Source organism: Manis javanica, chromosome 2, assembly GCF_040802235.1.
Source record: "Manis javanica isolate MJ-LG chromosome 2, MJ_LKY, whole genome shotgun sequence".
Lineage (NCBI taxonomy): Eukaryota > Metazoa > Chordata > Mammalia > Pholidota > Manidae > Manis > Manis javanica.
Genome location: NC_133157.1, coordinates 8,630,532 through 8,657,008, shown reverse-complemented (window position 1 = coordinate 8,657,008; position 26,477 = coordinate 8,630,532). Strand labels below are relative to the sequence as shown.

The 26,477-nt window shown below is 45.9% G+C and overlaps 1 protein-coding gene across 7 annotated transcripts in view; it reads left to right on the top strand.

Annotated features, from left to right (window-relative positions):
• MVB12B (multivesicular body subunit 12B) overlaps window positions 1-26,477 on the top strand; it is a 179,032-nt gene that overhangs the window by 47,877 nt on the left and 104,678 nt on the right. For all 7 annotated transcript variants that reach the window (XR_005058470.2, XM_073224464.1, XM_037008152.2 and 4 more), the window contains 4 exons: window positions 11,156-11,263; window positions 15,855-15,951; window positions 22,766-22,895; window positions 26,291-26,413. Coding sequence is in view for 6 of the 7 variants with exons in the window: in XM_073224464.1 (XP_073080565.1) it covers window positions 11,156-11,263; window positions 15,855-15,951; window positions 22,766-22,895; window positions 26,291-26,413 (458 nt within the window). In the remaining variant the exon portion in view is untranslated. The remainder of the gene's footprint in view (window positions 1-11,155; window positions 11,264-15,854; window positions 15,952-22,765; window positions 22,896-26,290; window positions 26,414-26,477) is intronic.

Here is a 26,477-nt window from a genome sequence, read left to right as displayed (position 1 = left end):
ATTCTCATTTCTTAGAGAGGTTGAATGTTTTCTCATGTGGCTTCTACATGCTGCCTTTCATTTTTCTCTTGGATTATTTCTTCTCATTGATTTGTAGGAGTTCTTTATTTATTTGGATATTAACCCTTGTCAGTTATGCATTGCTCACAGTCTGAGGCTTGTCTCTCCACTGTTTTTTAGTGTCCTTCATAGTACTGAAGTTCTTAATTTTAAGGTAGTAAAAACCATCAGTGTTTTCCTTTATGGATTTTTTGTACATATGTCTATTTCTTCAGTAATTCCCACTGTTGAAATCATTAAGATATTTTACATTTTCTTTGGAAAGTTTTAAAGTTTTGCTTTTCCCATTTAATCTTCAATCCACCTGGAATTTGTTTTTATGTGAGGTAGAGCTCTGATTTAATTTTCTGTTCCACAGCAGTCAGCTGTCTGAGTGCTTTTGTTCACACAGTTCGCGCTTTGGCCATCAGTGTATCATGGGCACCCTGTCCTAGATCGGGCGTCTGTGGCTGTGATCCACCTGCTGTCCTCTTGTGTGCAGACCAGCCACGAGGGAACCTCTGGGTCACAGCCGCTGCTCTCCATGGGGTCTGTGGAAGTCCATGCTGTGTCCTGGCCTGGCCATCAGGCTACAGCAGAGACAGGAGTTTTTGTGGCCCACGCCATCTTTCTTGACAACCAAGAATGGGCAGGAAATTCCCACTTTGATGCAGCCTAGTGCCCTGCCTGTGTTTATTTCCCATTTCCCCTTGCAGGGGCCTTGCTGTCCCAGGAGATGACTTCCCTTTGTCTTTCACCATCAGCAGGTGCAGAAATGGGGCTACTGATTTCTGGGGGTGTCTCAGAGACCTTTGCATTTTTCCGCCCCACCCAGCCTCAGGAATCATCTTCTCTATGCCTGCTGCTCTAGCCACAGCAGCTGTGCAGCAGGTAGGATGAAGAAAGGGCTGCTCTCTGCTGCCCCTGTTATGCTCGCTGCAGCCTTTGTGAATTTTTCACACTGTACATTCTTTCACTTGTTCATTCAACCATTTGGCAAATAGCTGATTGTGTACCACCAGCAGGGCCTTGGCCTCGGTACTCTGAAATACAATACTCACTGAATAAGGCAGGATCCTTACTTTAATAAAAATAAAAATAGAAATCTAACATTTTTTGAGTGTTTGCCACATGCCAGGTCTTATACTAAGAGCTTAAAAAATAGTTTTATTGAAATATAGTTCACATCCCATAAAATTTACCCTTTTGAAGTGTACAGTTCAGTAGTTCTTAGTATATTCACAGAGTTGTGCCATCTTCACCACTGTCTGGTGCCACAGTGTTTGCATCACCCCAAAAAGAAACCTTATAACCGTTAGCAGTGATGCCCCAGTCCCCCCTCCCCTCAGGCCCTGACAACCACCAGTCTACTTTCTATCTCTATGGATTTGCCTTTTCTGGACATTTTAAGTGGCCTTTTCTGACTGTCTTCTTTCGCTTAGTGTAGTGTTGTCAGGGTTATCCATGTTGTAGCCTGTGTCTGTACCTCATTCCCTACTTGTGGCTGGATAGTATTCCTTGTATGGATGCACCACATTTTGTTTATTGGTTGATGGACATTTAGGTTGTTTCCACTTTTTGGCAATTCTGATAAATGCTGCTGTAAGCGCTGTTGACAAGTTTTGTGTGGATGTATGTTTCAATCACTTGGGTAAGACCTAGGAGTAGATTGCTGGGTCCTATTATAACTCTTTGCTTAACATTTTGAGAAAGTGCCAGACTGTTTCCAAAGCGGTTGCATCAGATTACATCCCTACAGCATATGGTGCTTCAGATTGCTTGACATCCTTTTGCTATTGTCTGTCTTGTTGATTGCAGTCATCCTAGTGGGGTGTGAAGTGATATCTCATTAAGGCTAAGTACTTTTTGTGCCTTCTCTCCTTTACTCTTCATAAATGATCCTATGAGGTAGGTATTGATTATGATTTTCATTTTTTGGTGAGGTTCAGAGAGGAAAAGTGTGACTCTTGGGAAACCCCAGTATGTAAGTGGCAGAGCTGGGACTTGAAGTCCAGTCTATCCAACTCCACAAAAATCCAAGTTCCTTCCTTTGTCTTATGCTTTCTCCATATTAGAGAAGGTTTAATGCAAGAAGCCAAAGAAAAGGGAAGATGCCGGGAGAAGAGAATGTGCTTCTGGCTGGTGTCATCAGGAGGGCTTTGCAGACAGGCCCTGCACGATGAGAATGTTCCACATGACAGGAGCAAAGCCAGGGAGGCGGGACATCACAGACACCGAGGGGGATGGAGCAGTCTCGGGACAGAGACGTGCGTTCATTTCTTCTGCTAAAAACTGTTCGACATTTCAGCTGAAGATCTGTGGCAGAGTTGAACTCTCCATTCAGGGAACAAAGTGATAAAATGATGCAAATGAATTCAGAACCAAAAAGGAATGGAGAGCTCCTGGACTCATCACCAGATAGGTCACCTGGCTCATTTCACTTCATAGTTTCAGACAGCATTTTGGGCATGGCTCCCGTTAGGGATCCAGAAGGATGGTTACCTGGGCACCCTGCCTCCGTGCCATGCCCAGACTGCTCTGATTACGAGTTTAATGGCTCCACGGTTGCCCACTGCCTGACCTGGGCCAAGTGTACGTGTTTCTACAGTGGATGATCTAAAAAATCAAGAGCCCTTTGAACTTCATTCTTCGTCATAGTGTCAGCTATGTATTTCCTCTGGAATGTCTGCAGTTTCCTGGCCCCTTTGATTGCTTTCTGTCTGCCAAATACATCTGTAAATTGTGGGTGGGCTCTCTCAGAACACCAGGGTGTGAACGGCTGATGGATCTGGCGGTTAGCTGTGGTGTCTGTGGAGAGCTTCTCTTAGGCGAAGGAGTATTTAGTTCTGACATTGAAGAGTCTGTGACAGGTGTAAGATTTGACCACATAGCTCCTCTCCAGGTGGCTTAGTTGGGTGGCTGATGTACAAAGTATTTCTCCAGTTTAGATCCAGCAGTTGTTATCCCCATCAAATGAAGTCTTTTAAATTGTTGTTTTTCTTATTATAAAAGCTCTATAGAGTCAAAAGTTACAAACTTCCAGTTATAAAATAAATAAGTGATGGGAATGTAACATACAGAATGGCAACTATAGTTAATACTACTCTATTGTGTATTTGGTATTTGCTAAAAGAGTATATTTTAAAAGTTCCTGTCACAAGAAAAAAGAATTCTGTAACTCTGTATGGTGACAGATATTAACTAGACTTATTGTGATCATTTCACAATATATTCAAATACTGAATCATTATGTTATATACCTGAAACTACTATAATGTTGTTTGTCAGTTATACCTCAGTAAAAATGAATGAATGAGTGAATAAATAAATAATTTTAAAAAATAGCCATAATCTCAACGCAGCAGAACCAAGCAGTGGTTAATGCTTTGCTTTATATTTATCTAGATCCTTTTCCATATAGATAATTTTTAAGAAAAAAATATGAGATTGTACCATGTAAACCATTTTGTAGCTTACAAATGTTGAGGGCAAAGACCTGACCTTTCTGTTAGTAAATATGTGTTCTCAGAGTTGTTTAAAGGGGCTGCCGAGGCTTCCACTAGATGAGTACTCTCTTATCATAGAAACATGCCATCCGCCACTTGCCTGCAGACGCTGGGCCCTATCTGGGCCCCGTCCCACCCCTCTTCTGTCTCAGAGCCTCCTTCTGTCCTCTAAGCCCGCAGCCTCGTTTCCAGCTTCGCCTCCGTAGCATCTGCTCCCCCGCCCCACACACCTCAGCCTCCAGCTCTCGCATAACGGTTTCTTCTTGTCATCCAGGCGTCATCCCTGAAGGACCTCCTCAGAGCAATTCCCTGGTCACCCCACCTAAAGTGACCCAGTCACTGTCCCCATCACCCTGTTTTATTTTATGCAAGGCAGTAACTACTCTCCAAAATTATCTTACCTATTAGTTTGTTGATGTGGTTATTGTGTGTCTTTCCCATCAAGAAGGAGACCCCTGTGGGGTCGGTGACCAAGTCTGTCTTGTTCAGCTCTCAGTATGAATAAACCAGTGACGGTTGCACTATTGTGCACAAAACTGACCATTTCCTTGGACTCTCTGCCCAGAAGTGGAATTCCTTGGTCACAGGGCATATGTATTTCCAAGGCACCTGATGTGCAACACCAAATCACTCTAAGGTGGTGCCCCTTTACACTCGCTGCAACAGCGGTTGGTAGGCCCCCACCTCTCCAGCACTATTTCATATCCATAATCCCTTTAAAGGTATCTTTCTTAGTTTGATAAAGAAAGGTGGCATCTTGTTGTCATTTGAATTTAACAGTTAGACACTCTTTCATGTTCATTAGCCATTTATGTTGTTTCTGTGAACTGCTGGTTGATGGCCATAGCCCAGTTTTTGATTGGCATGTTTGTCTTTTCCCTGTTGCCTTATAAGAGCTGTGTGGATACATATTCTCTCATGTGCTTTTTGGTAAGAAGATTTTTTTCCCCACTTAATGAATACATGCTCCATTGCATAGGCAGACCATAATTTATTTAACCAAGATCCTTTTGTTCCTCAGTTTCCTCACCTGCAAAATCAGATAGTCACTGATATTACTCAGATTAACTCTCAGGGTTGCTGTGTTCAGGGCGCTATGCTAATGGCTTAGGGGCGTACAATGCACAGGGCAGGTCCTGGCACATGGAACGTTCCGGTGAGTGCCGGCTGCAGGTGTTCTCATGGTAAGTGGAGAATGCGCCAGGGCAGACGGCAGAGGAGGGTCACCTGCAGTGGTGGTGCTGCTCGGAGTACAAGTCCACCATTCGTGTCATTGAGATCCCCAGCGGGGTGCTGGCCCTCGAATGAACCAAAGATGCTTTCTCTTTCTCAGCTCATTCAGACTTTTCCTGTTTACTCTGTGCTTATGTCCTCATAGTGCGGTGTCCTCCCCCCTCCGCAGGGACGGAGGTCACCTTGGCCTCTAGGAGCACCCTGATGATGGTGGTGGTAGCAGTTTCTCTAAAAGGAGTAATACAGTCCCATACTGTCTTCCAGGAGGCATTTTCCCAGTTTTCTGATTTTCTTAAGATGAAAATTTGCTTTTCTTTTGACAAAATGATGCTCACAGAGTTGAAAAAAATCAGAGTGCTAAAGGGCATTGGAAAATAAAGCAGCCCCCTTGCCTGTCTCCCTGCTTCTGCTCCCCCCCCAGGGGCAAGTGGCTTCTAACTCTTTCAGTTTTTCACTGCTGGTACTTTATCTCCGTACTTCTCAGTAGTTTGATTATACTGCTTATTCCTTGTCTTATCTGTCCTCACATTAAGTTCTCTTACAACTTCCCCCTATCAGGCAGGATCACAATTTTTGGTAAGTTAGTGGTCAGCAGTTACATATAATGATAAGGTACACATTGGGTACCGCTGAATACAGCCAGGTGTATCCCCTAAATGCTGGACCTCGAGGGATATGTCTCTGGAGAAACTCAAGTGCCAGCGAGCAGGCCAGCATTACCCAATTACTGAATCAAGTAACGTACTTGGAGTAGATTTACTTTTCGCTTACCTTTCCATTTCCTTGGAATTAGTCATTGGCTGTTTCTTTCATTTGCTTAATTGTCTAGGTATCTCTTGATTTTTATGGTGGAATTAAAACATTTTTCTTTTAAATTTTTAAGTAAATTAGTATATTTTTCTTTTTAATTTTTAAGTAAATGAATATATTTTGTTTCCAAACAGCTCTATCCCCACGTTTTAATTGTTCTGAATGCTCCAGTACATGTGTCACGTGCCCATCCATCATTCTTCCCATTCTCAAGTACAGTTCCACACACTGCCAGTGCCATGCCCCCCCTCCCTCAGAGGGGCGCCCGCGGCCCTCTCTTGTCCCCTGTCCAGGCCCAGTGCATCGCTGTCTGCAGGCCTGGGGGAGGGTGTTTTCCGAGCGCAGGGCCTCCTCTTCGTTGATTGAATCCTATGTTGCCCGGGCATCCTCCAGGAGGATGCTAAGAAAGGGCCAGTGGGTTTTTAAGTCCTTGCACATCTGCAAGGCTCTTTATTCTACCCTCCACTTAATTAACCATTGATTTAGGGGGAGGATTCCAGAATTCCTAGAATTTTGAAGACATTGTCTTTTCATTTCCAAGGCTACTATTGAGAAGTCTGAGGCCTTTGGGTTCCCATCCCTTTGTATGTGACTTCGGGTTTCTCTTTGGTTTCTTTACCCCAAATTTGGCAGGATTCTTTGTCGTGGGCTTTGGGGTGCGACTCATTCATCCACCATGCCGAGCACAGGGCCTCTCAGATGTGGAAGCTCACCTTCTCCTCCATTTTTCATTTCTACTCCTGGAAATTTCTTTAGTTGGATGTTGTACTGATCCTTCAGTTTTCTTAGTTTTTCTTTCCCATATTTTATCTCATCTTTCTGTTTTACTTTCTGGAATAGTTCCTCAATTTTCCAATTAAAAAATTTTTTTAAATTTATTTTTTAGCTACAGCGTTTTTATTTCTAGGCTATTTATATTCTGAAGTTGCTCCTTTTTAAAATTTTCCTCACAGAATTCCTTTCTTTGGTGGTTGCAGGATGTGCACCCAGCCTCTGAGGAGACGAACTGTAGGTTTGTTCCTTTGCTCTCGTGGTCTCCTCATAGTATCCGTGTCGCCTTCGAGGCCTCCCCTTTCGCATCTGGGCCCCGTCTTCTGTGTTTGAGACTTTCCCCACGGACTGGGAGTCCGTTATTGTCGGTTTGTATTTGAGAGCAAGGTGCTGCCTCTGGGACCGGAGTTCTGTGGGTGGGGGCGCATGGGCTGCACGGCAGGGTGACATGGAGGGACGTGGCTTTGCGGCAGGGAACCCCAGAGTCTGTGTGCCGCCTGCTCGCCAGCACTTGAGTTTCTCCAGAGACAAATCCCGCAGGATCCAGCACCGAGGGGTACACCTGGCTGTGGAGGTGCCAGAAACAGGAAGGAAGGTGAGCCTGGCGGTGGCAGGGGCGGGGTCCCCGCTCATGTGCAGGGTTCACTCTGGAGCCTGCCTTCTTCTTCCCCACTGTGCTGGTGAGCTTTCCTGGTTCCATTTCTGCAGAAAATGCACCTGAAATGGGGTGGGGTCTGGGAGCCTAACCACTTTGTTTACAGACCTTATTCCTGTCCAGCCCTAGACTTGCACCCACCCACCTCCACACCCTCCACCCTCCTCCCTGTGGTATCTAGTGGCTCTGGCCCAGCACCCTGAAGGGTAAATCATTAGCCCCTCCAGGCCCTGAGATGTCAACCCACACACCCTCGCCCCCCACCCCCCTGCACAAGCTGGGCTGCTAGATCTGTGCCTTCCACTTCCCACATCTCCAGGCATTTGCCAGCATCTCTCTTATGCTGTCCCCCTCTGGTGCTCCTTAAGTGGATTCATGCTTTCTCTGCGTGATTGTCATGTTAGAAGGATATTGGCAGAGAAGAGAGACAAACCATGTATTCAGTCTGTCACTACCCACCTACCACCCCTCCGGGGCCACTCCTGTACCCAGGGAAGTGCTGGCAAGAGAGGGAGGGTGTGTGAGAGAAGAGTGCACGTGGGAGTGAGTGTGTGTGCGCGTGGGAAGCCCTGCCACGGGCACTGGGGGCACTGCCTGCAGCAGCCCCGACAAACTCTAGTCATTTAGGGAATGAAGCAGGGTACAAACAAGAAAATCAGAAGAATTAGTGGCCTCATTATTGAAATAGGTATATGTCCTCACAGAGTGGTGGTTTTGAAGGGGGTATACTCAGCTCAAGGGATTAAATCCTAAAAATTTCATTTTAAAAAGATTCGTATTACCTTACACAGGTAGCTAACAAGGTGTGTGGTTTTTCACACATTGCACCTGGTTGAATGGCTGATTCATTTATTCCTTCAGGAAGTTTTGATTGGGTCCACATATATCAGGCACTGTGCTTAGCTCAGTGGATAAATGGCCATCAGAGCAGGCATCGTCCTTGTCCTTGGGGAGCGGATAGTCCAGTGGCAGGATAGTAGGGGACAGGTAAGTGTTAATCGCCCAAGTATATAATTTGTGCTTGAACACCAGATCTAGTCCCAGGGATGGAGAAGGAATCCCAGAGGACCAGACATTGGAGCTGAGCCCTGATGTGACAGTTTAAGGCTTTTTGAATCCTTATCTAGCCTAACATCATTTAAAATACTTGGTTCGACATCAGACCAGAGGTCCTCATTTTAAGTTGGGACATGTTAGCACTGGCTTTGTGGGTGCTTCCTGGGGGAGCCTTGATTTACCTTTGCATGCACATCACCTTTTCTAACCTGGGTGCCCCCAGGAGGAGGGGCCTTGTCAAGTTCAGGCCTGCCTGTCAATTTCATGCTGCACTTAGAGCCCTTCTTCCTGCAGCCCGCAGCCCACCTTCCCTGAGCCTGTCACATCCTGGCTGGGACTGTGAGGCTGACTGCTGAGCCCACAGGGTCAGAGTTCAGATGTGAACTTCTGCACATCATGCAGCTAGCTGCCTGCCTTACAAGTAATTTATCTTATAGGTAGTTAGCTTATCTAACTTTGGACAAGAAGAATTTAGGTTAGTAGAAGATGCCCCATTATGTGACTGGATTGGAAAGAAGCTTCTGGGTCCGTCTCATTGTTACAGGAAGGGCACGGCTGGGAGTGCCGTGCCTGTGCCCCCGGGGCCCGCTCTCTAGTTCTCCTGGTGAGCCAGGACTTGGGGGCCTTCACTCCTTGCTCCAGTTTACCCCCTGTGAGGGTCCAGCATGGCCCAGGCCATGTGTTTGCATTCTGTCCCCCACATCCCCTCCTCTCTCCTCTCTCCTCACCACCCCCACCCGTGGCTGGGGTTGGAAGTCATTACATATTTTTACTTCATTGCAATGAGCTGTGGCCTCAGGGCAAAGCTGGGCCTTGGTTGTCTGGTTTACTGCTTCTGAGCCCGGGTTGGAGGCCTGTAGCTGCCAGGACTGTGGAGGGAGCCTGTGAGCAGGGGCGGGCCCAGTGCAGACGTTTTCCCTTTCATTCTTGCTCTGGCCTCTTAACCGTATCAAAGTGTCTTCTCGCTCAGAAAAAGGGAAATTCCAGCAATGTGTGGGAAGAGGGAATCATTTCCTAACCCTGGAAGCGGCAGCCTTGATTCAGGGTCCACACCACCGTGCAGTGGGATTTCCAGATACCCAGGGAGCCCTTCTGGGTCCCCTCCTTTCCTGGTGGGAGGTCACAGGCACCACTCTCTGCTGACGCCCAGGCCAGTGTCTCCACAGACTGAGTATTCCGCAGACTGCTTTAAAAAAATGTATCAAAGATATTATGGAAACCCCTATAGCTTCCCTTATTTCCCTGTTCCTATGGCACCTTTTATTTTCACACTTTAATGGTTCTGAAACTGGGGCACATCTGAAAATAGACTTGTGTGTTTTGATAGGATATTATTTCTATTTTTCCTAAAAGGGTGTTTTTCAAATCCATGGTGATTCCAAAATACATTCTAGAATTAAGGAAATACAGTAAAAGTACAGTTTAGGAAACAAAGATCTTTGAAAACATGGAATCCATGTTTTCCATGAAAACGGGAAACATGAAAACGGGAACATGAACAAAAGGGATTCGTGGTGGTGGACAGTTGGAACCAGAGCCTCCTATCTCATGTTTTCCAAGAAGCGCTATGCATGACCATTATGGGAAAAGTACCGTGAAGCTCCACCCCATTGCGTCAGGTTTCTTTCTGTGGAGGTGACATACTTGGAGTGAGCAGTTCCCAAAATTATCCCCACAGCCATGCTCCAGATTGCAGGTCAAACGTACTTGCACATTTAGCAAGAGGAATTTCCTGTCCCTTTGTTGCATTTGCTAATTTACAATTGTTTGGTTTGAAAAGAAAGCATTTTTCTTTTGCCAGTTGGCCATAGGTCCTTTCTGAGGCAGCCTTGGAGGACGGAGCTGTGGGGGCTCTGGGAATGTCCCAAGGCAGGGGCCCCTGCCCCCCACCCACCCCAGGCAAGACAGTCAGAGGCTGTGGGCGTCCTGCGTGGCATGCACACGGGATGGGCTGCATCAAGGCCCATTCTGTGCAGAGAACACAGAGGCGCGCTCCGCAGTTTGTCAGAGTGGTCAGGAGCTGGTCAGATCAAGGACCTCATCCTGAAGTCTGAAGCTCAGAAGAACCAGCGGCGGCCACAGGGAGCGCAGCGCGGAGACGGCTGCCGGCACATCCGCAGACGGGCACCGCGCCCTCTGTCTTTCCGCCGGCAGGGCCCACGCAAGGTGCACGAGGGTGACTGGTACTCAGCCTCGAGGCTGGTGGTGTTGCCCCGTTAGGCTGTGGGTGAGGCTGAGCCCGGCAGTCCACCAGTTGAGCAGTGGGAAGAGTCCACCCAGACTGGCCTTGTCTCTTCTTCTGCCAACCTCAATGTAAACTCTCCCCAGAGCCTGGATCCTCACACCCACCCCTGACCCCAGTCCAGGTCACGCTTCCTTCAAGACTCAAATCAAGGCTGGCTTCATCCTAGAATGCTTCCTAGGGGGAAATTTCCACAGCTGTATAGGAGAAAATTGCTGCTTAGGAAGACTGTAAACAAGGAACAAAATCTTTTCTATTTTTCTATCAAGATACCATTTCTGACCATGAATAAACTACTTGCAGAGTTTGCACTGAGAAGACGCAGTAAGGAGCTAATTTTCCTGACACCTGCCCCCCCAGCCCCCAGTTGAGCCCCACTGACTGGAGCTCCTGGCCAGCCCCAGAGCCCTGGAGCAGGAGGCCGTGTCAGCCGCACCGCGGGCAGTGCCCCTCTCAGGTGGCATTTCACACCCCTTGGACTTGCTTCTGCACCCAGTACTGCCTCCCGAGTAAGTGGTAATGAGCGACTTAATATGCTGACTTACCCGGTCCCTTCTTGGTCCATTACAACGAAAGTTGCTCTTTTCTCATTAGAACCATTTTTGTCAGGGTGTCTTTAATCAATGGCTTCCCCAGGGACCGTATTTTTAGAAGTTGTATTTTTCACACTCTCCCTTTTCCCCTTTTGGAAAGTCTCTTCCCAGTGCCTGGTGAAATGAACTAATGAGATGCCATGAGAGTTCGGGCCAGTGTTAATTGGCACAGGTATGAAGAAGCTGCTCACACACACCTCAGCTCCATCCTGCCTTACCTGTGGTCCTCTTCTCGGTCTCTTTGGTGCAGGTGGCACAGACAGCAGATGGCGTGGATGCTGACCTCTGGAAAGACGGCTTATTTAAATCCAAGGTTACCAGATACCTGTGTTTCACAAGATCATTTTCCAAAGAAAATGTAAGTCCAGTCGCGCTTCATGTTTGCTGAGTGAGCACAAGTCATTTACATTCCTGTTGGAAATTCCCTCATTTTTCTGTTGTGGTTTATTTTCATTACCATACTAATCTGTAGTTTTAGTGAACTGGGTAGAATCAGCAGCTAGCACTGTGTTTCATTTATTATCAGTATTATTAACCACATACCCAAGTGTACAGTGAATTCCATTAAAATGCATTCTCAAAAGGAAGCCAGGAAATTTCTCTCACAGCTCTCATTTGCCTACCTTGCCCCCAAGTAACAAATCACAGGGTTGTATGGCTTCGAGAATTTGCCCGTGAAGCTAGATTTAAAGCTAACCAGCAAATGGAAACATAGCTAGAAGGATGCCACATGATCACCCCTTTCCACAGACATCGCCTTGTTCCCCAAATGACTGACTTTCTCTCTGAGTCTCTGTATGACATATGGCATTTCACTGCTTCTGCAGATAGGCATCCCCCACACATACAGAGTTCTTTTAGGATACTGTTGTTAATACCTGGGCTCATAAATTAGGAAATTTTAAGGATATCTACCATGGTTCTCCCAATAAAATGCTTTAGTAAGTAGCTTAGAAAAAAGGGAAATCACTTTTGTATCTGCTGTGTGTGAGGTCTGTCCTAGGCACACTGCAAACATGCCTCCTCTGTCCTCTGACAGCCTCTGGGAGTATGAGCTTTCCTGAGAACAAAGAGTTTCCGTGCTTGGCCACGGTGCCCTATCTTCCCTAGCCCCAAATAGCATGCAGTCAGATTTCCATTTTCAGGGGTGACATTTTATTTTTGGCCTAAATGTTATTGTCTATTTCTAATGTGAAAAAAATTTTTGGAAAATTTTTATTGCTTTATTTTTCTAAATGTTATTATGACAGTAATATATGTTCATGGTTAAAGAAAGAACAACTTCAGGCATCCTCATTCAGAAGTGTGGAAGGGTAAGTGGAACAGTCTTTCTCCCTACCTCATACCCCCAGCGCCCATGGCCCCTTACGGGGTCCCTGTGTCTCTTCCACGTTTTCTGGGTATCAACAAACAATTCTCTTGCCTGCACTGTCTTCCATCAGCCATTCCTGTTTGTTTGTTGATAAGTGTTTGTTAGGAAAATTATTCCTGACACATTCAGGACTGGGGGAGAAATTAGTACTTTAATTACGAAAAGTAATGTATGCTTGGTAAAAAGTACAGAGTTCTGATGGAGTAGGGTACCATCCTGGCACTAAACACTGGAAATCTTTCTCATACAGGCAGAAAGGTGGCAGCTGAGCCTGTAATGAGCTGAGCAGGTCCCTCAGGCTCATTGTGCAGCCTGAGAGGCACGGAGGAGCGGTCTGAAGGCTGGTGCCTGCGCAGACATGGGCCATGAAGTTCGGGCGGCCTGCTCCTTGCACCTGCATTCACACTGTGCGCTCTCTTCCCCCTTTGTCCCTGGAGCGCACCTTAACGCTTTTTTGAAACTACTTACATTTAAAAAAAATATAATACATTTATATTCATTCTGACTACTGGTCGCCACTTTCTCAGAAAGCCGTCATGTTCACTGTGGCTCAGGGCTGTCAGGCCGCACTCCTGAGCATCTGGACAAGTCGTGTCCGCACCCTTGCTGTGCTCATGGTGCTACTGGCACCTACTGAGCCTTCCCTTTCCTGACTAAAGAGGCTTCAGTTCAAAAGTGTGGCTTCAGAGGACAGCCACAATCTCTTTGATCATATTTTATTTCTATTTTCATTGCATTTCCCCCTGGAGGCTGTGGGGTATTGACACTTTAGGTCAGAAGAGCCCCTTGTCCCTTGAGGGGGACAGTGACAAGTTTAAAAACGATAGACAGGAGTCACCAGGGCTTATTTGGGGTGTCATTGGTAAGAGTATTACAGAAAATGCATTGATTTAGCCAACATTTGTTGAACACTAAAAGAAATGAACATTAAGTGCCTACTGTGCATGTCTTTCTCTGTGAGGGCCGAGCGAGGTGGGCTGGGGATGATGAAGGTATGAGATGAGGATGGGGCAGCAGAAGAAACTTCTGCCTCTTTGGAATCAGCTTAGGAAATAGGTGAGTCTTGTTTTCAGAAAATGAATGAATGGGTCCTATAGTGAGATCCAAAGGGATCCGTTTCTTGGGGGTGGCAGGGGCCCACTTGTCAGCCCAGGGGCAGAGTAGGAATGAGGCATATGTTAATGCGTTTCAGCCCCTCTGTCCTGGCCCTGCTGGCAGAGCCAAGACTTTGCAAGGCACCGTTTTTTACAGCTGTAGAGAAGGGATGTGGGCTCTCAAGACTGGACAGACTCTTAATTAGGCGACTTGAGACTCCCAGTGTAGGAGTTTGGGGAGACTCCTTTGGATCCTAAAATCCTGTTCCCCCATAATGCTATTAATACAAAAACCTGGCTTTGGAGTGACTTTGCTTCCTGGGGAAGGATCGAGATTAATTGTACTTTTCATGCCCTGCACTTTCTGCATTACCTGTAATAATAATGTGCATAGATTAGGTAGGGAGGATATTAAACAGAAGGATTTATGAACATTTGAATATTAAGTTGGTTATCTGTGGCTACCTTAAATGCAAGGTTGTCAAAAATAATTACAGTATACTAGCAAATACTGGCTACCAGAGACAATATAAATACCCTGAGTCAGTGCATATTGGGCTTTTGGCATGAATCATTTGCTCAACAAGGATTGGGAATACGTTCTTCATATTTATGAGGAGGAAATGAAAGAGAGCACGAGATGGGGGAGGGGAGAGGAACAAGCAAAATTAATGGTGTCGCAGACCTACCACTGTATTAAACCGGGTGCCACGGCAGCCCCGCGTGCGGAGGGACCACACTTGGACTGCGGGAAGCGCAGACAGTGCAGCCTCCCTTTTTGTATGCACGGGAGGGTTTGATGCTGGTTTTAATGGCCGCGCCACCGATGTTCTGGTGTTATGATCAGGGACATTTGTAGAGTGTGGGGGGCTGAGGTCGCTAAGTGGGTTGCAGTTGACTTCTATAAAACCCAACTTGTCAAGGAGAAGACATTTGAGAAGGATATTGATGAATGCCCATCCATCTTTGGGGCAGGAGGACATACCCGATGGTTAATTTCTCAATGCAGAAAGCAGTGATGACATGGAAAAGCAACTGCCATGAAAAAAAATTATGATCGATTAGATCAAGTAATTCTGGAAGCAGCTGATGTTTGTGAGTTGGGTTAACGGTTCAAACCTTTCCTGTGTGGTCAGAGATTTATTCTGCGTCAGTGAGGGCTCCGCTCTCTGCTAGCTGCCTGGCACCGTGCGTTATTTTCCTGAGACCTAGCTACCTGAGATGTGATAATATAAAACTGTTGGCTGACATGAGAGCTATGAGAGGAAGAAATGGTTTTGTGACAACAGTGCCATAGGAAATACTGGTCATAGTTTACACTTACCACTTTGGCCTTTGTAGTTAAATTGGAAATATTTATTTCATTTGTGTTTTGGGGTTGTAATGTATTTACTAAATATACTTTTAATGTTTTTATTGATAGTCTTTAGATTTATCATCTAAGAATATCCAATTTATTTTCTCACTCTGGATGGCCCACCCAGTTGAAAATGGTCCAAAAAACATTAAGTTATTCAGCAAATAATTATTGAGCACCTACTGTGTGCAAAGAGCTACAGTAGGCTTGGATTTGCTGTAGTAACAGATGGTTTTGGTCCTCATGGTTCATAAACACTGGTGGGGAGGCAGATATTAGACACATAACCTCACAAACATGCCACTCTAAGTTCATATGAAGGAAAACAGAGAGTGCCAAGAGTGAATAGGGCATAGAGTCTAGATGGCAAAGATTCCCTGACTGGCTTTCAGAAACAGTATCGGCACTGAACATTTTGATGTTCAACCTGAAATATGGGTTGTACATGCCATTTTGTTTGCAGAGAATTCACTTTTGCAGTTACAGAATGGTGTGTGCTGTCTTCGGAAAATATTTTTGCACTGATTAAGGAAACTGCGCACCATAGACCCCATGTACTACCACAAAATAGAAACTTTAAGAGACCCTGGTGCATGTCATTTTAGAAGATGTGTAATAGTGAGGCAGCAGAGCTCCTGACTCTATGTCAGTTTATGATTCTTGGGATTTTACACAAGGTATCTAGCAACAAAAATGTGTGTTGATATGCAGACTGGCGATCACTTAGGTGTGTGATTGGTTCTCTGTTGGGTTCAGATGCAGCTGCCTTTCTTCAGTGACCACCTAAAGCCTGCTGGTCTCACGGGCTAATGCTCTGCGATGAGTGGCAGCCGGTCCTGCGACGTGTGTGCACAGCTGCCCTCTGCTGGGTCATGTCTCAAACGGCTCTGGGTCGCTTCTCTAGCTAACCGAGGCCACATCTGAACGAGTGGATTTGAGGTTCCCTGGGGCCACCCAAGTCCCTGTGTAATGGCTGAGAAACATTAAGTGGCACCTACTCTAATTAACCTGCTGTCTTAAAGCCGCATGAGTCATTGTGTTCAATATGCATTTTGAAGTCTCACTGGCAAACCCACCATGGGGGTGTTCAGATTAATAGTCTGTATCTCTTTTCTCTCTTCCCAAGAGTCATTTAGGGAACGTGTTAGTGGATATGAAGCTCATTGACATCAAGGACACTCTGCCTGTTGGCTTCATCCCAATTCAGGAGACGGTGGACACACGTGAGTCACCCTTTGGTACTACTCGTGACAACAAGAGTTTTCTTCCTCCAGGTATATTTTTAGACATCTTTTATGTGCATTTTTCTTTGGAAACATTTTAGGAGGCCTTGCTGCGTGCCTATGAATAAGCCCCATTGCTTTAGATGAGCGTCTGGCTTGGGTCTCCAAGGAGCTTGCAGCGTTCCGGGCCACAGCATCTAAAGGAGCAGAGTGCCCTTTTCTCTTAGAATGGGGCTCCCTGCCACCTCAGCTCACTCAGGAGCAGAACTTGAAACTGGTTATAGTTCTTCCTTAATCTGTCCTCTGGTGAAGCCAAACTTGGCACAACACCCAGAGGCAAGGGAAAAAAATCAAAAGATGCCCAGGGAATACAAGTGCACTAATGTCCCCATTTTTGGCCGTTGGGGCACACAAGACAAGCCAGGAGGAGAAGGACTGCACATTAGAGTGCATAGGATTCAATCTGAGCGGGTTCTCTGGTCCCAGAGCAGCGTGGATCAGAAGTGAATCACAGACGACTCAGAAGCTTCTTCAAGATCCTGGAGGGCCTGAGGCCCTTGTGCGCATCAGTTATTAGATAGTTCTGGAGAACCTCTGGGTATCTGAACCTCCTCCTTCTGATGTAACGTGACTCGTTTTACTTCTAATTACTGTTACCATCTTCAGGATATCTACGACAGTGCAGCAGAAAATAAAAAAACTGAGAATCCTTTTTTTATGACACATGATTCATTTATGAAATTATCTCATTCTTTGTCATACATACCTCATTTTTCCATAGCTCCATTTTGGACCCACTGTTTTTTGCTGTTTTCTTGTTAGAATTGCATGTAGAGCACACTTTTCTGTATCTACACAGTCCCCATATAGCTGTTATTTTAATGAAACATCTAGGTTCCATTGTGTAGCATATTTCAGTTTTCTTAGTCTCCTCACTTTTAGACATGTTGCTTTTCCTTTTTTGTTATTATGTGTGTTAGCTAATAAACATGATAGCATACTTACTGTATGCTAACCCCTGTGATAAATGCCATATATATTTGATTTCATTTGAATCTTCAGAGGACCTCTATTCAGTAGGGGAGATGGGTATTGTTATGCCCATTTCACATATGATAAAAATGAGGCACCCACAGGCAGGTCTGATGCCAGCCACGCTTTTGACCACAGTACCATTCTATAAGCATGTGTTTAAATACCTTCTACAGAGATATTTTGTATATTTATGTACCAGGGCTTTTTGGCAACAGTTTTATTGAGATATAATTCACATACCATACAATTTACCGGTTTAAAGTGTACAGTATTTTCAGAGTTGCACAACCATTGCCACAATCAATTTTAGACACGTCATCGGCCCCACAAGAATCTCCCAAACCCATTAGCAGTCTCCATGTCTCCCCAACCCTCACTCCCCACCCCCTGTCTGCCCTAGACAATCACTGTGAACTTTCTACATAGATTTGCCTGTTCTGGACATCTCATGCCAACGGGGACATACAATATGTGGTCTTTCATTTCTGGCTTCTTTCCCTTAGCTTACTATTTTCAAGGTACATTCACGTGGTAGCATATATCAGTGCTTCATTCCTTTTTATTGCCAAATAATATTTCATCATAAGGATAGACCACGTTTTGCTCAAATATTCAGTTGATGGATATTTGGGTAGTTTCTGTTTTTGTCTATTATGAATAATGCTGCTATGAACATTTATGTGTGGATGTATGTTTTCATTGCTTTGGGGTACCTACCTAGGTGTGGAATAGCTCAATCACATGGTAACTACTTAACTTTTTGAGGAACTGCCAAGTTGTTTTTCAAAGGACCAGCACCATTTTCCATCCCCACCCATAGTGTATGAAGGTTCCAATTTCTCCACATCTTCACCAGCACTTGCTAAGTGTCATTCTTTTTTTTAATTTTATTTCAGCTATCTTAATGGGTGTGAAATAGGCTCCGGTTATGGTTTTGATATGCATTTCCCCAATGGCTAATGACCCCTGGACACCTTTTGATGTTCTGTTCGTCTTTTGTGTATCTTCTTTGGAGAAATGTCTGTTCAGATCCTTTGCCGTTTTATGTTGTCTTTTTGCTATTGGGTGGTAAGAATATTTTAATACATTCTAGATAAAAGCCCTTTATCAATTATATGATTTATAAAATTTTCTGCCAGTTTGTGGGTTTTCTTTTCACTTTCTTTTCACCCTTGAATACAAAAATTACTATTCTGATGGAGTTCCATTTATCTGGTTTTTTTCTTCTGTTGCTTGTGCTTTTGATGTCATATCTAAGAAACCATTGCCTAATTCAAGGTCACCAAGATTTATGCCTGTGTTTTCTTCTACAAGTTTTATAGTTTTGGCTCTTTCCGTTATGTCTTTGATCCATTGTGAGTTAATTTTTGTGGATGGTATGAGATAGGGGTCCAACTTTATTCTGTCGCATGTGAATGTCCAGTTCTTCTGGCACCTTTTTGTTAAAAAGACTATTCTTTGTCCCATTGAATTGTCTCAACATCCTTTCTGAAAATGAATTGACCATAAATGTGAGAGTTCATTCCTGGGCCCTGGTGCTCTCCATTGATCTATATGTCTTTCCTCATGCCAGTACCACACTGTCTTGATTATTACAGCTTTGTAGCAAGTTTTGAAACTGGAAGTATGAGTCTTCCCACCTTGTTCTTCTTTTTCAAGATGACTTTGGCTATTCTGGGTCCCTCAAACTCTCATATGCATTTTGGGATCAGCCAATTTCTGCAGAGAAGCCAGCTGTGATTAGATAGGAGTGGTGTTGAATCTGTGTACCAGTTTGGTGTGTATAGATTTTGAATGATGTCTTATACTTGGCATTGCTGGGTCAGAGGTCCTTTAGGGTCTTCCCCCAATCTTCCTCTGCAAACGTCTTCCTCATCTAAAGGCACCTTGTACTTTCCCCGAACTGAGCTGTCACTGCACTCTTCATACTACTTTCTTTTCTGACTCTGTGTGTTCGCTTTGTTGTTCCCCTCAACTTGGAATGCCCACACCCATAAAGCCAGGCTGCAGTTCTCCCACCTGATCCCCAGATACCACCTCAAAGCAAGATTTCTGTCCTCTCCGCAATCAGAGAAGATTGATGAGTGCCCAGTGCAGGCATCGCGGGCTTTGGGATATAAAGACGATTAAGATACTAGCCCTTCCCTCAAGGAGCTTAGTCCAGGGGGTGATGTGGACCTGAAAACAGGAAACTGATGACAACCACCAGGCAGAGCTGTAATCAGTTGGTGGTTGGGGGCCCTGTCTGCCTTCTTTACTGCTTTTCATCATACCTGGCACAGCACGTGTTGAAGGGAGGGAGGGAAATAAGCACACGCAGGTTACAGTGGTGGAAAGCCAAAGGAAGGGATCAATTCTGCTTTGAAGTTCAGTCTTTACCACTGTCAGGACAAACTGCATCTTGGCAAAGCAGGAAGACCTGCAGCTCCAGGGTCAGATTCACCTGGTCTTGAGTCTGGTTCTGCCACTTACAGCTGTAGGACCCCAGGCAAAGGACTTCACCCTCCTGGGCCTCGGTTTCCTCATCTGTGAAATGGGGGGAATATTGTCTTACCTCATAATGTGTTTTTACTTGCGTTTTAGCCATTTTATATGTTCTCTTTATGTCTTTGCTACTTATCTCTTTCTTTGAGGGCCAGATCTGTGTGGCTTTTGTCTCTGAATCACTTAAGGTACCTGTCATGCCTAGAGCCTTGCTCAGAGGATGGGCTCAATAAAGATAAGCTTTATTACTCTCTGTTGCCAAATTAACTTCCAGAAATACCAGTTCACAGTGCCACTAATGATACAGGCTTGTACCTGTTTTCCACAGGCCTGCCAGCATAGGTTTAAAATTTTTATTTAGTTTTACTACTCTAATTTTATTTAATTTTCACTTCATTATTTATTAGTAAGACTGAACATTTTTGCAAGTGTTTGCTGCTTTTGCTTATTCTTATATGATTTGTCTGCTTAAGAATTAAAATTGCCTTGTAGATTTGTATTAATTTCCCACTTTCCCCTGTGTTTTTCTTAGTTTTAAAATTTGCATTGGTGTTCTTTTTGACAACTAATTGGCTTATAATGTCTTTATATTGACATTCTGTAGAGCCGCAAGAGATTTCCCATTCTGCATTTTCCTCTCAATTTGTTGAATCAGTTGAGCGAAGAGGCCCAGGGCTGAGTCCCATCTGGGCCCAGGGTCTCGCCGTGATCCTGGGTGGGGAGCCTCCCCCTGTGACTTGAGGGGGCTTCGGCTGCTGCCCTGCGGACATTCTCAGGTCGGGTCCTGGCATCTCCAGCAAATGTCTTCTCATACAAGGAGAGTGGGTTTAGGGCAGCCTTTTCATTTCAGGTCATATGGTCATTTCCTGGAGCCTTTACCCAGGGGACAGGTGAGCCCAAGCTGATCGGGTAAACCTATGGCCAGCCCTGTGTAGCTTGTGCTACATTTAAGGCCCAGATTTTATGAAGTCAGCCAAAAAGATGAGACTCCTGTAGTTAATTTAAAATACAGTTTGCTGCAATCCACACAGTACTTAAAAACTGGAAGACTGTTTGTTTTAGTAAAGTGCTGTGTCCTTTCTCTGTGTTCATTAGCATGACTGAACACATTTCTATTGACTCTGTATAATATGTTTACTTAAAATTAGGCCTGTTTAAGCATGTGTAATTAGTGACTCCATCTCTTACCCTGAGTTTGCTGTAGATGCAGGAACAGAGCGAGGAGAGGCATGGTAAAATCAAGTGAAATGCCTGCATTTTCATTTACTTTGAGGAAAAGCCTCACCTCATCACACTTTGGGAGGCCTCGGCTTACCAGCCAATAGTTTTGAAGGCACAGGGCTGCTGTGGTGCTTTCCCCCAGGGTCCCATCCTGCCCTGCGGGGCAGTGTTTGGGGTCTGCACTCAGGACATTATTACCCACAGCCTGCCCATCTAATGGCGTCCTCAGGTGCCTTGCCTAGGAAAAGAGCGGCAAAATTTCTGAGTGTCCACCTGGCAGTCCCCCACCCATAACAACAGAACACCACCCCTGCCTCTTACCTCCCCTTGGTGAAATGAAGCCCGGCCGCAGGCCCGGCCTCCCTCCTCATCCCGTTCCCATATTTGATGTGCCCATTTCCTGCCACAGAACTGAAATCTTCAAAGTCAGTGCCAAACACTGACCTGAGCTGTGTGTTGTACTGATGATAGCATTCAAGGCTGTTCTTTACCGAGCACTCACTGTGTGCCAGGTGCTGGGCTAAATGAAGTACTTGTGTTACCAGTGTTGCTTTTACAGATAGCCAAACTAGGCTCAGAGAAATTAGGTCATTTGCCTAAGGTCGTAAGTGCTGGAAAATGGTGGAGTTGGGGCTTCAACCCAGATCCATCTGCCTCATGTATTGAGTGGCTGTAATTGACTGAAACTCATGTCTAACAACCACAAATGAACAAACAAAAAAACACCTGGTGGTCAGCACTGGAGGTGGCTAAGGCACCAACGCAGTACTCTTAAGACTTGATTCATAAAAGAAAAGGATCACTTATTTATCTCTCCGTTCCTGTACAAAGCATGTTTCTGGGAGACATGAACAAGTAGTTGGAGGAGAAAAATTATCTTTTAAGTAGTAGAATTTCAGATAATAAATGCAGAAGAAATGACAGAATTAGAAAATCACCGTTTTGATACCTTGAATGGAATTACGGGTCTAGGCAACAGCCATCAGGATGGAAACACTGTTCCGAAAATGGTAGTTGGCACTTTGTAACCCAGGTACCAGGCCAACACCTCCGGAACCTGCCGAGGGGGGCCCCGCTGATCTCGGCCTCGTGATGTGACACCGTGTGACATACATGCTCCACCTGTGACATGTACTTGCCTAAAATAGTCTAACCTGAATCCGACTGAGCCTTTTGCTCTAACTGCCAGTTTATAGGAGACACAGTGGAGTAACCCCAAATTCTTGGGCCTGCCAGTGCCCTGGAGAAAACAGGAGGGTGGAGACGCTGCTACAGAGTAAAAGGGACTTCACAGACCTAACAGCCAGATTCAGTGACCTAACGAGCATTGTTTGGATCCTAATCCCAGCATACCCACAGTTCAATGGCATTTGTGAGAGAACGGAGAAAACTTGAATATAGACTGTGTATTGGATGCTATTAAGGAATTGTTCATTTTGTTAGGTATGACAATGGCATGGTGGCGATGTTAAAAAAAAAAATTGGCTGCCATAGATGCCTACTGACATAATGATGGGCGACATGACCTTGTGGCGGAGATTCGTTTTAAGTCCTCCAGCCGAACTAATGGGGGTGGGGGCAGAGATGAACTCAGCTTGTCCTTTGTTGACAGTGTTGAAACTAGATGGTGGGAGCATGTGTATTCATCCTACTGTTCTCTGTACTTCAGGGAATGTTTGGAAATTTCTCTAATGAAAAAGAAAAAAGAAAAAGTCCACATGGCAAAATATATTGTCAGTCAGGGTGCCTATGAACAGTGAGCAGATCGTGGTTATGGCTTTTGGAAGCCAGCCCCATGGGGTTATTCCAAGCTTCTCCTTGCAGAAGTGTAGCCCTGGAGCCTGGGGAGCCCCTTCTCAGCAGGGACGTCTGGGGCCAGGTCCTGAACACAGGGCAGGGGGCTGACCGGCGCCCGTGCTGCAGTCATGGCCCGTCCACCGGGGCCCGTGGATGGCAGAGGGCAGAGCCCAGCTCTTCTGTCGGGCGACTGGGTGACCATTCACTTCTGTGTTCAGAATAGACATGTTGACATCTCTCAAAGATTCACACCTTTTCTTGTTGTCCTTTCCTTCAGAGGAAGTGGCTTTTAGAAAGAAGAGGCTGTGCATTAAATTTATCCCACGGGATTCAACTGAAGCTGCCATTTGTGACATTCGGATCATGGGCCGGACCAAGCAGGCACCTCCTCAGTACACATTTATTGGGTAAGTCTGAATGACACAAATCTCATCTCATCTGTCTGCTGACGATGGTGCTGAGGTCGCAAGCGGGGATGAAGTCCGGAGGCTTCTGCGTGACCCGCAAGCCCTCAGCCAGCTGCCTCTCCAGCCTCAGGGCTCATTGTTGCCCTTTGTGCTGATGTGGCAGCCAGTCCAGAACACCACGCCGTTGACCTCTCCAGGCCTTGGTCCATGCTGCCTGCCCCACCCAAGGGCCTTCCCTTCCCCCGTCCGTGTGTCTGTCCTGCAGGCTCCTCTGGGCCTTTCCAGATGCCTGAAAACCAAGGTGTTCTGGCCTTTGCTGCCACTGGGTCTCTGCTCTCTGCACTGTTTATTCCTCTCAAGAAAGTCTGGGGAGCACCCAGGAACCCTCGATGTGCTGGTGAATAAGGCAAAGAGCCCGCCCTCATGGAGTCAGAGCTCCAAAAGGGAGAGAGAGGCAACCGACCAGCAGTAAATGAGGGTGCCTGTTGCAGGCAGCTGTGGATGGGGGCGCTGCAGCCAGGGGTCAGGAAGGCGAGGTTTGAGCAGAGGCCTGAATGTCAACAGGAAGCCAGCCACGCAGAGATTCGAGTGCAGTGCCTTCCGGGCTGAGGGAAGAGCAGGTGTAAAAGTGGAGACAGGCGTGGCAGGAGGTACCCATGCTGGGATGAGTGAGTGAGGAAAAGCCAGGGATGGGGGACGTGGTGGCAGGACCTCGTAGGACATGGCAGCAGTTTGCGTGTTATTCCAAACATACTGGAAAAGCATTGGAGGGGTCTAAGTCGGGAAGAAACATGAACATTACATGACTACATGAAAATTCCCTGTGCCATTTTTTGGTCTGATAGTCATCTTCTGTGGTAAATGGAGGACCGCTGAGAAGGGCCCACTGTGTCATGTTCACCCAGGAGCCTTGGTGCTGGGCACAGGCCTCACTCTGCAGCTGTTTCATAAATACTAAGCACAGGGCAACTCAGGATTTCACTGTGGACTCTTGTGCTTGTAAATGTTAGGGAACCCCGTCCAGGCTGGCTTTAGCAAAAGGACAATTTATTGTCCAACGTAACAGCAGAGTCAAGGGAGCAAGCAGCATGGCTTCAGGTGTGGCTGGAAGTAGGTGCTCAGAGGATGGTACTAGGATCTAGTTTCCCCCTTTCTACCTCCCTGCTCTGATTTGTCAGGGTGGACACCATTCTTAGACATCGTCTCCCTGAGTGCAGGAATCTTGGTGGGGTGACTTCACCTACTTTTCCTCCAAGTTCAAGTCCTGAGGCAAAGACAAATCTGTATTCTCACCAATTCAAACAGAAATTCTAGAATGTGGCATCACTGGTCTTGACTGATCTTACTGGGGTCATGTGCACCCAGAACCCATCGCTGCTACCTGAGGGATGTCTGAGCTGGAAGTGGGATCAGCTCCACTGGATTAAAGGGGTGGCTGCCCACCATATACAGAGAGGCAAAAATCAGAAGGGGGCTGAGTGGGTGCTGGGAGTCAGAAAGAGCACCGACATTCATCACACTCAGTCACCTGAAATTCGGGTCTCAAGGGCATCAGCGTGGTAGGTGGTGGTCAGTCCCCTCGGCCACGTGTCTCTCCCCCAGGCCGGCTCTGCAGGCATCTCGGTGGTCCCTGTGGGTCTCCATTGGACCCCTTCTACTTGGCCTTTGAGGTCAGCCTCTGGATCTGGGCTGTGCTCTGTTTTGCTTCTTGTTCACTGGAGCCCAGGTCCTCATCTTCACTCTAGAAGCCAGGGCCCCTCCTCAGGCCCCACACAGGCCGGGTGTTGGATGAGAGTTGTGGCATTTGCTCGAAGCGTGATGGGAGCAGGTACCACAGAAACAGACCATTTTCATCTTGGTGCACAATTGTTTAGACTCCTGAGCAATGGAATCTGAAGGCTCTGTGTCAAAATTTGTGGCCCTTAAGAAAGACTCCATGTAATCATTCCCTTCGTACATACTCAAAAATCCTGTTCTGCATTATGGTTCCCACTAATTGTGTAAACTGAATTACGGAAATAGGAGGTAGTTAAGAGAATAACCATACTTCACATACCTTAGGAGCAGCCATTTACATACAAATAGTAGAACCCAACAATTTAATAAAGAACTTTTAAAGTCTAATTTCAGTTACTATGTGTATTTAATTACAAACTATACTACTTTAAAAGGCTCTGTGTTTAACCAGTTTAAGTAATTCTAAAGAATAGATTCTTACCATGTATGTCTCAGTAATCAAAACTAGAATTTTCTTTCCTCTATATCATTTTGAAAAGATGCCTAATAAAAGTATATTTTTGTTTCATCTTGTGGTAAAAATTATTTTCCAAAAGAAGACAATTCCAGTGTTATTTTTAAGAAAGGAAAGAATTCAGCATTGAGAACTCTGAGTCACTTTTTGTTAAATACAGGCACATTTCCGTGCATTACTTTGCGAGGGTTTGGGGTTGTCTGTGGGGCGGGGGGCAACCCCAGACTGGGAATCGCTCCTCCATGGCCTGACCACTGGGCCGCCACTGACATGTGGTGAAATCAGTACAGCTGATTGGAATCGGCTGTCTGATATGGTCTAGAATAGGTTCTGTAGCATACTGAGAAGCTACTAGAAGTACCCACTGAATAAATCTCTTGCCATTTTTTGAAGAGACGATATTCTTCTACATCCCAGGGTGCAGTTCTGAGGGGCATTTAAGAAGTTGTAAGTTGGATGTGGCTAAAATAAATCCCTTACAATTCCTAAGAACACACCTGTCCCATGAACGCATGTGACCGTGTGGCATGGGGCTGGGCCGCAGAGGGACGTGGCATGTCTCAGGCCCCTCGTGGCCACTCTTAGTTGTGGTGGTTCCTGCAGCACATGCCTCAGGCTTTGTGGTTTGCAGGTGTGTCCCAAACTGACCCTGAGGTGACACTCCTGCAGTAAGGAGCATTATCCAGAGGTTGGGGCATGTCATCTTGCAGGGTGGGGCCAGTTCTTATGGTTGTAAACCAGGCATATACGTCTGTCAGCCCGTTGATTGCTCTATCTGTTCTCACTCTAACCATACAAAGGACTTGAAGTGCTTGTCACATAAATACCCACAATAAAATGGCAAAATAATAAGAATTCTAAAGACGTAGAACCAAGGGAAATGTTGATAGTGTAGGAGGAAGCAAGTTCCAGGAATGCAAGAAATGGCCATGGCACAAAGGCCTGCCACTGGGACAGATGTCCTCACATTAGGCTCTGAGCTGTGACACGCAGCGCAAAGGGAGGTGAGGCAGCTGATTTGGGGCAGGAATTGATTCCCTGGTGTTTGAGGCTATGATTCTTTTAAATGAGTTGGTTTGCTTTGTCTCTCAGGTAAATGCTTTGTGCCAAACAGTGCCGTCAAGATTTCTCTTTTCTCCTAAAGGGAACTGAACAGCATGGGCATCTGGTATCGAATGGGCAGAGTACCAAGAAATCATGACTCATCTCAACCCACAACGCCTTCCCAGTCATCAGCTGCTTCCACCCCAGCCCCCAACCTCCCCAGGTGAGGCCTCGCAGGGGCACCTTATGCTCTTGTGCTTGTTACAGTCACGTGGTCTTGGGTCCCA